Source organism: Canis aureus, chromosome 15, assembly GCF_053574225.1.
Source record: "Canis aureus isolate CA01 chromosome 15, VMU_Caureus_v.1.0, whole genome shotgun sequence".
NCBI classification, from domain to species: Eukaryota; Metazoa; Chordata; class Mammalia; order Carnivora; family Canidae; genus Canis; species Canis aureus.
The window spans coordinates 39,411,784-39,423,960 of record NC_135625.1 but is presented as its reverse complement, the minus strand read 5'-3'; the positions used below and the strand labels follow the sequence as shown (position 1 = coordinate 39,423,960).

General features: G+C 42.0%; 1 protein-coding gene and 1 long non-coding RNA gene across 9 annotated transcripts in view; one reads left to right on the top strand and one right to left on the bottom strand.

The window, feature by feature from the left end:
* ASH2L (ASH2 like, histone lysine methyltransferase complex subunit) overlaps positions 1 to 6,622 on the bottom strand; it is a 32,227-nt gene extending 25,605 nt beyond the window's left edge. For 2 of the 8 annotated variants that reach the window (XM_077849159.1, XM_077849161.1), the window contains exons 1-5: positions 6,399 to 6,622; positions 5,671 to 5,737; positions 5,405 to 5,556; positions 1,405 to 1,493; positions 1,042 to 1,136 (exon numbers count right to left, since the gene is read on the bottom strand). In XM_077849159.1, the coding sequence (XP_077705285.1) occupies positions 1,042 to 1,136; positions 1,405 to 1,493; positions 5,405 to 5,556; positions 5,671 to 5,737; positions 6,399 to 6,586 (591 nt within the window). In that variant the 5' untranslated portion in view covers positions 6,587 to 6,622. Of the gene's footprint in view, positions 1 to 1,041; positions 1,137 to 1,404; positions 1,494 to 5,404; positions 5,557 to 5,670; positions 5,738 to 5,954; positions 6,309 to 6,398 lie in introns of those variants that run through there. The other 6 variants (XM_077849160.1, XM_077849162.1, XM_077849167.1 and 3 more) reach the window with 5 other exon arrangements.
* A 138-nt stretch (positions 6,623 to 6,760) lies between these two features.
* On the top strand, positions 6,761 to 10,598 carry LOC144284552 (uncharacterized). Its single transcript, XR_013352976.1, has 2 exons — positions 6,761 to 7,269; positions 7,834 to 10,598. It is a non-coding gene; the product is annotated as an uncharacterized LOC144284552 (long non-coding RNA).
* The last annotated feature ends 1,579 nt before the right edge of the window (positions 10,599 to 12,177 follow it).

The following is a 12,177-nucleotide window of genomic DNA, read 5'->3' as shown; positions in this document are numbered from 1 at the left end:
AACAAATCTAATCACAACACATCTTTAATGCAGGAATTAAAAGAAGGTGAGCAGGCTGTCTATAGGACTAGATCCTAATTTCTATTCAGTAGAAAATCCCTGATCCCAACTACACTGGTCTCACCAGACACCCTATACAAGTGTCTTTCAAACTGTAGATCGCATCAATTAGTAAGTTATAAAATCAATTTTGCAGATCAAATCTAGCCCTGCCTAGAACAGGAAATAACAGAGTACAGAGGGAAAAGATCAGAGGATAAGCACTGTTTGGTGAAATTTTTGTTTTTTGTTTTTTTTTTTTAAGATTTTTTATTTATTTATTCATAGAGACAGAGAGAGAGAGGCAGAGACACAGGCAGAGGGAGAAGCAGGCATCATACAGAGGGAGACCCTGATGTGGGACTCGATCCAGGGTCTCCAGGATCACGCCCTGGGCTGCAGGCGGCACTAAACCGCTGCGCCACCGGGGCTGCCCTTTTGTTTCAGTTTTAAATGAAAAGTAGGAAGGTATAAAAGTATACTAGGTACAATGTAAACTCCACATTCTAAAATTTATTTAATTTTATTTTGTTACCATGAATCACAGTATAGGAAAGACTCATGGATGGGTTAATCATCTAATTTTGACTCCTGACTTTCATTGTGTGGTGCTGCAGTTTAATAATAGGATAACTCATTTAAATAAACTCATCCTCTTCCTTCTGACAAAATCTGTAATAACAATCTATACAAATAGCTAAACTGAGCTGAGAAGGTTCCCCTCAAGATCTGATTATTACTTGCAGGATAGACAGTTGTTACTTCTATAATGCCAACCAAAACTATTTAACAATTCACCCAACTAATAACTAAGCCAAATGACATAATTTGCACATACTAAGAAGTTAGTAAATCACATGAAATAAGTAACATGTAACTACTGAATCTACAGTCGTATATTCACAAAAATTGGGGGGAAAGTACTTATTGTTAAAAAGTATATTTAGAAGTTCCACCTAATTCTTTGGCATAACTGTGCAATTACATTAATTTCTTCTCTACCTTATCTTTGGAGAACATGGTTTTCGGATGTTCATCCTGTGTTCGGGACTGCCATGTTAGGTTGGCCAGAGCACTAAGGCACATTTCCTTCAAGTCTATCAAAAACAAAATGGAAGAAAAAGTTATCTATAGTATTATCTATTACCAAAAGAATATTAACCTAGGTGGTCCACAAATTAGCAATTACAGCAGCTAAAAATAGAGTCATCATTAATCTGAAATGGACAACAGCCATTACTCAGAGCTAAACCTGAACTTCTACCAGCTACCAGGCAGGGGTTTCTGATTCTGCTACGTCCAAATCCCTTTTGTTTTGCAGCTAACCAGAGAACAATTTTGCAGCACTCCATAGTTTGTTCTTACTTGCTTGCTTCCGGAGGAAATAGGTATTCCCACTATGATGGCACACATTGCAGTGAAAACTATAGTTGGTCATGAAAGGTAGACAGGATCTGCAGAACAGCCAGATTAAACAGATTAGCACATTTCTTTATGAGAAGTAAATCAACAGAATCAACAAGAATCCCTTTCTCACAATGAAATTAAGGGAATAATATAAATATATTAATATACAATTACAACTTAAAAAGGTCATCAAAACCAAAATAAGGCTTGTATTTTTACAAATAGATGGATTTTTGTGTTACAAAAATTTAATAAGACATTATCTACCATAGTGGATAATTCATCACCAGGAAGGTTCTCACTGGGATCTTGTCCAAGCTAGTTTGTTATAGTATTTGAGCACCTAAAAAGATTATCCTAGGCCAGTTGTGGAAGACAAAGCAGGCTCTTTAAATACCTTTATATATAAATATTTGTATGTAAATGATTTGTAAATATAAACAGCTATATAAATGTATATAAATTTTATTTAAATACTTAAATATTTATTTAAAGTGCTAGTAACACTGTTGGAAAGGGCAGAGAGAAACTATGACAAGATTAATTAAAAATGTAAATAATTGTGGTGCCTGGGTGGCTCAGAAGATTGGGCATTTGACTCTTGATTTTGGCTCAGGTTGTGATGGCAGGGTTGGGAGACCGAGCCCTGCATTGGACTCTGTGCAGAGCGTGGAGTTGGCTTGAGATTCTCTCTCTCTCTCTGTCTCCCTCTGTTCCTCCCCCTGCTCTCTCTCTAAAATAAATAAAATCTTTTTTAAAAATGTAATTATTCAAGAAAACAACACATAGTCACAAAATATTACTTATCTCATTATCAAAGGAATCCTACAGATGGTAATTAGTCTATTAGAGTTTTAAGCATCCAAGTAGTAACTTCAGATTTAAGAGAAAAGATTTCTGGAGGACATAAGTTATGAACTGGATTTGGGAAGATGATTTGGTTTTCATTTCTCTAGGTGTGAACTATGTATAGAGATGAGAAAGGGCCAACTAGGGGGCAGAGAGGCAAACTGCTGTTAAATAAATTTGTCTCAGAGAGGGGATTTGTCAGGGATATGGTTAAAAAAAAGAAAAGTAAAAAGTAAGGCTTGATAGGTAGGAAGTGCAAGGAACCAGGTATAGTTGGATATTTTCTGTGGGTAATAGGAATTCCTTGAAGGCGAAGTGACATGGTTAAAATTCCAAGTTGCATGACAGGATGGGTCTGAAGAAAGAGATTACAAAAAGCAAATGTATGTAAGATGCTTTTTTGGAAGCTCCAACAGAAGGTAAAGAAGGCCTCACTTAGGGTGAAATTAATAAAAACAGAAAAGACAAGCTCCTACATAAGAAGAGAAAAAAGTTGGTAAAGCTTGGTGACTAATGGAGGGGTGCAGGAGGTGAAAATTCTACCTACTAAGGGTGCTTATATCACGAAGATGAAACCTCCTAAGAGGGAAGTTTGGGGCAAGAGAAGACTTGTCTGTTTAAAGGCAGACAGAAAGATGCCAGAGAAAGGGAGAGATTTAAAAAAATGATGGATACTGAGGATATAACTGAGGAAACCAATGCATTAGAGAAAGAGGTGTGGTAGGGACTGCACCCAATGACTGGAAAAGTAGAGTACAGGGAGACCTTAGTCTTAAAAAGGAGAAAAGTAGGGCAGCCCAGGTAGCTCAGTTTAGTGCTGCCTTCAGCCCAGGGCCTGATCCTGGAGACCCAGGATTGAGTCCTGCATCGGGCTCCCTGCATGGAGTCTGCTTCTCCCTCTGCCTGTATCTCTGCCTCTCTCTCTGTCTCTCATAAATAAATAATAAAAAAAAAAAAAAAAAAAGGAGAAGGGTAACAGAAAAATAGGAGACTGGTTTAAGTTGTAAGAGAAGAAATCAAAATAAAAGCAGGATAATCTTGGATTCAGCTGAAACTTGCTTGAGATATCCTCAAAGAGCAGCTTCCTGAGTGTGTGTCTACTGTCACCATTCAAGAAATAAACATTTCTGTGAATGTTTAGATTGAGTTCACTTGCCTTTACATTGCTCTCAAACCCTTTCTGTTCAACAGCCACCGTGACAAAATCATCTCAGAAAGTAAAGCCTCAGGGTGCCTGGGTGGTTCAGTTGAGAATCTGCCGTTGGCTTAGGGTTGTGATCCAGGGGTCCTGGGATCGAGTCCCACATTGGGGTCCCCACAAGGACCCTGCTTCTCCCTTTGCCTATGTCTCTGCCCCTCTCGGTTTCATGAATCAATAAATAAAGTTGAAGAAAGAAAAGAAAGAAAAGAAAGAAAAGAAAGAAAAGAAAGAAAAGAAAGAAAAGAAAGAAAAGAAAGAAAGAAAGAAAGAAAGAAAGAAAGAAAGAAAGAAAGAAATAGGGATGCCTGGGTGGCTCTGCAGTTGAGGGTCTGCCTTTGGCTCAGGGTGTGACCCAGGGGTCCTAAGATCAGAGTCCCACATCGGGCTCCCTGCATGGAGTCTGCTTCTCCTCCCTCTGCCTCTCTTTGTGTCTCTTGTGGATAAATAAATAAAATCTTTTTTTTTAATAAATAAAATCTTAATAAAAAAAGATAAAGCAAAGCCTCAAACTACAGATATGTAGATAGTTGTTATTTAATTGAAATATAACATGTTTACAGCAGCCTTTTTCCTACCCTGCTGGCTCACTTCCTCCATCTCAGCTGTGAAGGGTAATCTGTCCCACCTAGGTGGGCTTTAGGTGTAACTTCTCAAATTCAGGTACAAACTGGTTTTTACCAAAACTCCAAACTGTGCTTTGATTCTTCCCTAGATCTCCCTAAATTATCCCTCTGGTAAATTTCCTTTCCTAGGCTCTACTTATCCAAATAAACTCTCCTTGGCCAAAGCGGCCCAATTTTAGGTCTTGTCTGTCTAGGTGACCAGCTTTGCTTATCTTGTATATTCTCCCTACAGAGCCTTCTAACAAGATCAATTCTTTCTTCCAGATCCTTCAGTATTTTTTTTTTTAACATTCTATCTTAAGGTCATCAATCACATGTGAATTAGAACATTAGCATTTCTCAGTGGTTGGGTGTCTGCCTTTGGCTCAGATCATTATCCGGGGTCCTGGAAATAAGTCACATTGGGCTCCCTGCCCGGAGCCTGCTTCTCCCTCTGCCTATGTCTCTGCCTCTCTGTCTCTCATGAATAAATAAAATCTTAAAAAACAAAAAAAAGAACATTAGCATTTCTAAAACCCATTATAACTTTTTAACTAGAAAGCATACAATAAACTATAAAGGAAGATATTTCTTCACAAATCCACCCAATGAGGAAGAATTTCATAATAGTCTTATTTTGAGACAATCTAAATTTACTTGCATAATATGGACCATGAGGAACACCACGGAGAGCTAGCAGAATTATTTCCATAGACAGTGGATCAACATCAAGCACTTGCTAGCTGTTTACTGAATCCCTACAATAAAGCAACAGCCTTTTATTCTCAATCATAAAATGATTTTAATTCATTAGAAGAGGTAAAAGATTGGAAATATGTTGAGGAGTAAACACAGGATACTTAAAGGGAGTGAGTTAAAGGAAAGAAAAAATGGCTCAAGCATGAATAGGCACAGGTCATCTCAGATTTTTGACAACAGGCTTTGTCTGTCATACGCACCAACCCTTTCCCCCAAATCCATTAACACTAAAACAACATTTAAATGATACTGTCCCATATTTGTTTATATACTGCTTCACAACTGCACAGCTTTGTCTCCCAACCAAGTAAGCTCAAAGCAAGGATAATACTTAACGTTGCACCTATTTGGTCTGGGCCCTCAATAGGTAGGAAACAAGCCCAGGTTATTAAAACAATTCCTGATTCAAATCCTACTATTCACTGAACAGGGGTTAGAAGACATAGGAAATATGCTTTTATGTTTGCCTACAAACTATCATTCAGCTGTTGAACATGTTGACATTTTTTTCATAAAGCGATTCTCAGAGGCCACAAAAAATACTCACGAGGTATCTATGCCAAAGGTGTCTGCTGTGAACCATTTCGTACATATCCCACATTGCAGCTCTACCTCTCCCAACTGCCGGCCATTCTCTTCATCCACCGAGCCAGCCTGAGTATCCATCACCTCTGAAGTATCCCCAGCACCTTCCTGTGTCCACAGAGCAATTAGAAAATCAAGGTAGTTGACCCAACTGTATTTCTGAGTCACTTAAAAACTTAAAAAACAAAACCTATTTCGCCTTGCATACATCCAAAAAGAAGTACTTACTAGTGTATCTTTTCCATTAGAGGATTCGGTCTCCAAACCACCACCTACATCAACTGAATTTGCATCCCTACAAGATAATGAAAGCACTCAAGTAAGAATTTTCAAGAGAAACAAACCTCAAAGTGCCTATTTCCAAAGATAACGATCAAAGTACAGCTGAACTTCACGCTCCTACAGCTTTTTCCAACTAAGCCTGTTCTCAGCCTGGATGCCCAGGGTTAGGAAGAATATGGCCTAGACAGACGCAGCCCCATAGGGCACAGGGAAGCCTAATCTGCCCTTACCAACAAATCTACACTGGATGGAATTGGTCCTCGGGGAGGTTCGCAGAGATGCAGCTCTCCCACTCTGCTTACAGAGGAACCGTTACTTCTTCCAGTCCGGCAATCCAAAGTGGTTTCTTCTCTGGGATATCTGAGGGGTTCCTGCTCTAAGAGTAAGCTACGAGCCCCGTGCTAGGGTGCCAGAGCAGGGGAGAGAACAAGAACCTGGACTCTCACAGAGAAAGATGTGAGAAGGGGCGTAGTTTCAGACACAGTTCAGAGGGGAGGGCCAAGGGGACGGGCCAAGCGGCGGGCGGGACTACACTCCTCGAGGGGGCAGGGCGAGCCGTTAGCTGCAAGACCTAGGTTCGGAGGGGGCGGGCAAGAGGGTTCCCGGGAGCCGCGGAATTCTAAGAGGGGTGGGCCTCCCTCCCTCCATCCTCCTCGGGCCACAGGACGTCTCACCCGCTTTCTGCCTCTCCAGAACTAGGTTCCGCAGTTGGAGCAACAGATGCCCCCTCTCCAGCCGGGGCAGTTGCCACTGCTACCACCGGTTTTATCTCCCCTTCTTCCGCCGTTGTTGCATTTGCGGCCGCTGCTGGGCCGGGTCCTGCATCTACTCCGGGTCCGGGTCCGGTTCCCGCCGCCGCCATCACTGCCGCCTCCCAGGGTTCTCGCGAGAATCCTATCTCGGTCTCGCGTGAGTTGCCGACTGGCTTTGTAATCTTCAAACAGTAAAGGTTCTTGGTGGGTCCACCGCTTGCCTGAGGAATAGGCGCTCCCGGACCACTTTAAGGGCGGGCGGGCGGGCCGAGGTGGGCGGGGTTTCGGGGTGTGGCCTGCTACGGACCCAGCAGGGTGAAGGCGTCGGAAGCAAGAATACTAGTTGACTTTATTCTAGGACTTTCTTGGCCAGATACTGTGCCTTTTCGTGGCCAGCGCTGGAAGTCACCGCGCAGATGAGGCGCCTTGAGAGCTCGAGGTGCCCAAGGACTGCGAAGGTTGTGGTGTGCACTCCAAACGTTCCTCCCCGCGAAATGTGGAAATGTCTTCTACAAACACCGACCAGGACTCGCTGCCCCGCCGCAGAAGCTGTTCGCCGCCCTGCCCTCGAGGTCTGCCACCTTGTGCACGCCTAGCCTCGACCGTGTGAATCTAGAGCCCCAGCTGCACGGGCGCGGACCGGAGAGGGGATGTGGAGGGAGCATCCAGACGGAAGAGGTGCGCGGCAGTGCGTGTTGGGGAAGCTGAAGCCCGAGTTAGGAAGTCAGATGCTAGAGGACGCAGCGGTTGAAAGAAGATTGGCCTTGGAGAAGGGAACAGGTGTCCAGCAACGGTAAGAACCCCAGGAATGGGGCGCCTGGGTGGCTCAGTGGTTGAGCGTCTCCTTTTGGGGGTCCTGGGATGGACTCCTGCATCGGGCTCCCTGCGAGGAGCCTGCTTCTCCCTCTGCCTATGTCTCTGCTTCTGTCTCTGTGTCTTTCATGAATAAATAAATATTTTAAAAAAGAAAGGAACTTGAGTCAATGGCAGTATTGATAGGTGAAATCACTGGAGTAGTCTCTCATGAATAAATAAAGTCTTTAAAAAAAAACAGTACTTTCACAGACTCAAAGTATGCCCCCAAAAATATTTATTTATTTTTTAGAAAAGATTTTATTTATTTATTCATGAGAGACAGAGAGAGAGAGAGAGAGGCAGAGACACAGGCAGAGGGAGAGACAGGCTCCATGCGGGAAGCCTGATGCAGGACTGGATCCCAGGACCCCGGGATCATGACCTGAGCCCAATGCAGATGCTCAACCACTGAGTCACCCAGGTGCCCCTCCCCCCAAATATTTATTACCTATAGTGGTGGTTTTAACACAGGGCCAAAAAACTTTGGTACTGCTTCCTCTAGGAGATAGAGCTTGAATCCCTCCTCTTGAGTGTGTGGGCTGGACTTACTTGCTAACGAACAGTAGAATGTGGAAAAGGAAAATAGTAATTTTTACCATGGAGAAACTGGCAGGCACGACCTTAACCAAGTGCTCAAGTTTAACACCATCAGTAATAAATCAGATTAATTTCATTTGCTCCTTGATATGATGCAGTGTGAAGGACGGACTTCATCTCTGGGATTCTTCCCCAAAATCCCTAACTCTGGTCTAATCAAGAGAAAACAGCCAAATCGAAATTGAGACATTCTAGAAAATACCTGATCAGTATGCTTCAAAACTGTCAACATCATGAAAGAGAAGGAAAGACTGAGAAACTCTGGAGGAGACAAGGAGATGACTACTAAATGCAGTATAGTATCCTGGATGAGGTTCTGAAAGAGAAAAGGGACATTAGTGGAAAACTGGTGAAATCAATAATGTCTGTGGTTAATAATATTACAGCAATGTTAATTTTTTAAAAAGGTTTTATTTATTTATTCACGAGAGACACAGAGAGAGGCAGAGACACAGGCAGAGGGAGAAGCAGGCTCCTCACAGGGAGCCCAATGCGGTACTTGATCCCCAGACTCCAGGATCATGCCCTGAGCCAAAGACAGATGCTCAACCACTGAGCCACCCAGGCGTCCCACAGTGATGTTGATTTTTTTTATTTCTGATCAATGTACTATGCTTTAAGATGTTAACATTAGGGGAAGCTGGATCAAGGCTATATGAAGGAACTCTTTGAACTATCTTTGTGATTCTTGTGTAAATCTAAAAGTAATTGAAGATATAAATTTAAAAAACTGATGTTAGGTCACAATGTGATTTGGCATAGAACTTTGAAGGAGTTCAAAGAATTGAACAGATTCAATAAATCTGTAGCAGATTCAATAAATCCTAGATGGGAATCTGCTTGTTTATGTAAACAAAGATTGTCAGCTCTTGCATATATAAAAAATTGAAAAATAGAATAGTATTGATGCTAAACTGTCTTATTCTAGCAGTGGTGATACTCATCTATGGATGTAAATCAAAGAAATAAATAATCAGTCTCATTAAGAGTTTTATCTCCAGGGATCCCTGGGTGGCTGAGCAGTTTAGCACTGCCTTTGGCCCAGGACCTGATCCTGGAGACCTGGGATCGAGTCCCACATCAGGCTCCCTGCATGGAGCCTGCTTCTCCTTCTGCCTGTGTCTCTGCCTCTCTCTGTGTCTCTCGTGAATAAATAAAATCTTTAAAAAAAACTTATATCGCCAATAAAATTTTAATTTATGTTTATCAAAACTTGTACACTTATTTGATTAATTGAATTTTATGCAATCAAGGAGAAAGATTTTGACAGTAGAGCCTTAAGGTTACAGGAAGTTTTTAAAATTGTAATTTCAACTTTCATATATATATTTTTTAAGACTTTATTTTATTTTTTTAAAGATTTGAGAGAGAGAGAACAGGGGGAGGGGAGAGGGAAAGGGAAAAGGAGAGAAGCAGACTCCCACTGAGCCAGAGCTGATGCAGGGGCTGGATTTCATGACCCTGAGCTGAAATCAAGAGTCTGGAGGCTTAACCAACTGAGCCACCCAGGTACCCCTTAAAATACTTTATTTTTAAGTAATCTCCACACTCAACATGGGGCTCAAATTCGCAACCGCAAGACCAAGAGTTGTATGCTCTACCAACTGAGCCAGCTAGGTGCCCCATTAACTTTTTTTTTTTTTTTTTTAAGAATTTACTTATTTATTCATGAGACACACAGAGAGAGGCAGAGACTGAGGCAGAGGGAGAATCAGGCTCCCTGTGGGGAACGTGATGCGGGACTGGATCCCAGGACCCCAGGATCCTGCCCTGAGCCAAAGGCAGATGCTCAGCCATGGAGCCACCCAGGTGCCCCACCTCATCAATTTTTATATTTATTTCAGAGAAGTATTATAGACTTTCTAGTATAAAAATAAATGTTTGCATAAATGTATTATCTGTGTATTGCGTATCTATATGTGTATTGTGTTTTATGAAGGAAGAAGAACAATTCTGACTTTTTTTTTTTTAAGATTTTATTTATTTATTCACAAGAGACACACAGAGAGAGGCAGAGACACAGGCAGAGGGAGAAGCAGGCTCCATGCAGGGAGCCCAACGTGGGACTCAATCCTGGGTCTCCAGGATCACGCCACCGGGGCTGCCCACAATTCTGACTTTATTTTATTTTTTTTTAATTTTTATTTTTAATTTTTTTAAATTTATTTATGATAGTCACAGAGAGAGAGAGAGAGAGAGGCAGAGACACAGGCAGAGGGAGAAGCAGGCTGCATGCACCGGGAGCCTGATGTGGGATTCGATCCCCGGTCTCCAGGATCGTGCCCTGGGCCAAAGGCAGGCGCCAAACCGCTGCGCCACCCAGGGATCCCCAATTCTGACTTTAAAGAGAAAATGAGATAATGTAAAATTTCTATTTTTTAGTGTAATATTAAAAGTCGTTCATGTATTTTTTGTATGGATAATGGCAGATATCCAATCAGTACAGTGGAACTTTCTTTTTAGTTTTATTTAACAATGCTGATGTTTGCAATTCACCTGAAATTCTCTACAGGTAATTAAATTTACAGTGATATATTCAGGCAAACAAAATTTTGAAGACCGCTAATTTAGAACAATGTCTTTCAACGTTTGACCACATCTCACATAATACATTTTGCAATGTGACCCACTATACATGTTATATTATTTACAATTAAAAGATTCATGAAACATTCTGTACTCTATATATCCTTTTTTTTTAAAAAAAATTATTTATTCATGAGACACAGAGAGAGAGAGAGAGAGGCAGAGACACAGGCAGAGGGAGAAGCAGGCTCCATGCAGGGAGTCTGACGTGGGACTCGATCCTGGGTCTCCAGGATCACGCCCTGGGCTGAAGGCAGGCACTAAACCACTGAGCCACCCAGGAATCCCTTTTCTTTTTTTTTTTTTAATGTCAGTAGTGACACATTAGATTGATTTGACAACCTCAGCAATTTGGAAAACACTGATACAGCATTGTTTTCAAAGTGCTGTGCCTGGGGGTTGTGATCTGGGCAGCAACTGCATTTTATTTTATTTTTTCATTTGTTTTTATTTAAGTTTGATTTTGCAACATATAGCACCCAGTGCTCATCCCATCAAGTGCCCTCCTCAAAGCCCGTAACTCAGTTACCCCAACCCCCTGCCCACCTCCCTTTCCACAACCCTTTGTTTCCCAGAGTTAGGAGTCTCTCATGGTTTGTCTCCCTCTAATTTTTCTCAGTTCCCCTCCTTTCCTTTAAAATCCCTTTCACTTATTTCTTACATTACCTGTATGAGTGAAATTATATGATGATTGTCCTTCTCCGATTGACTTACTTCACTCAGCATAATACCCTCCAGTTCTATCCATGTCGAAGCAAATCGTGGGTATTCATCCTTTCTGATGGCTGAGTAATATTCTAAAAATATATATGTGTATATATATATATATACACACACACACACACACACACACACACACCACAACTTCTTTATCCATTCATGTGTCGAGGGACATTGTGGCTCCTTCCACAGTTTGGCTATTGTGGACATTGCTGCTATGAACATTGGGGTGCAGGTGTCCTGGCGTTTCACTACATCTGTATCTTTGGGGTAAATACCCAGTAATACAATTGCTGGGTCGTAGGGTAGATCTATTTTTAACTTTTTTTTTTAAGATTTTATTTATTTATTCATGAGAGAGAGAGAGAGAGAGAGAGGCAGAGACCTAGGTGGAGAGAGAAGCAGGCTCCATGTAGGAAGCCTGATGTGGGACTTAATCCCGGGATTCCAGGATCATGCCCTAAGCCAAAGGCAGATGCTCAACCACTCAGCCACCCAGGCGTCCCTATTTTTAACTTCTTGAGGAATCTCCACACTGTTTTCCAGAGTGGCTGTACCAGTTTACATTCCCACTAGCAGTGCAAGAGGGTTCCCCCTTCTCCACATCCTCTCCAACTTCTGTTGTTTCCTGTCTTGTTAATTTTCACTATTTTCACTGGTGTGAGGGGTGGTATCTCACTGTGGTTTTGATTTGTATTTCCCTGATGGCAAGTGATGTGGAGCATTTTCTCATGTGCTTGTTGGCCATGTCTGTGTCGTCTTTGGTGAAATATCTGTTCATATCTTCTCATTTGGATTGGATTTGTTTCTTGGGTGTTGAGTTTAATAAGTTCTTTATAGGGGATCCCTGGGTGGCGCAGCGGTTTAGCGCCTGTCTTTGGCCCAGGGCGCGATCCTGGAGACCCGGGATCGAATCCCACATCGGGCTCCCGGTGCATGGAGC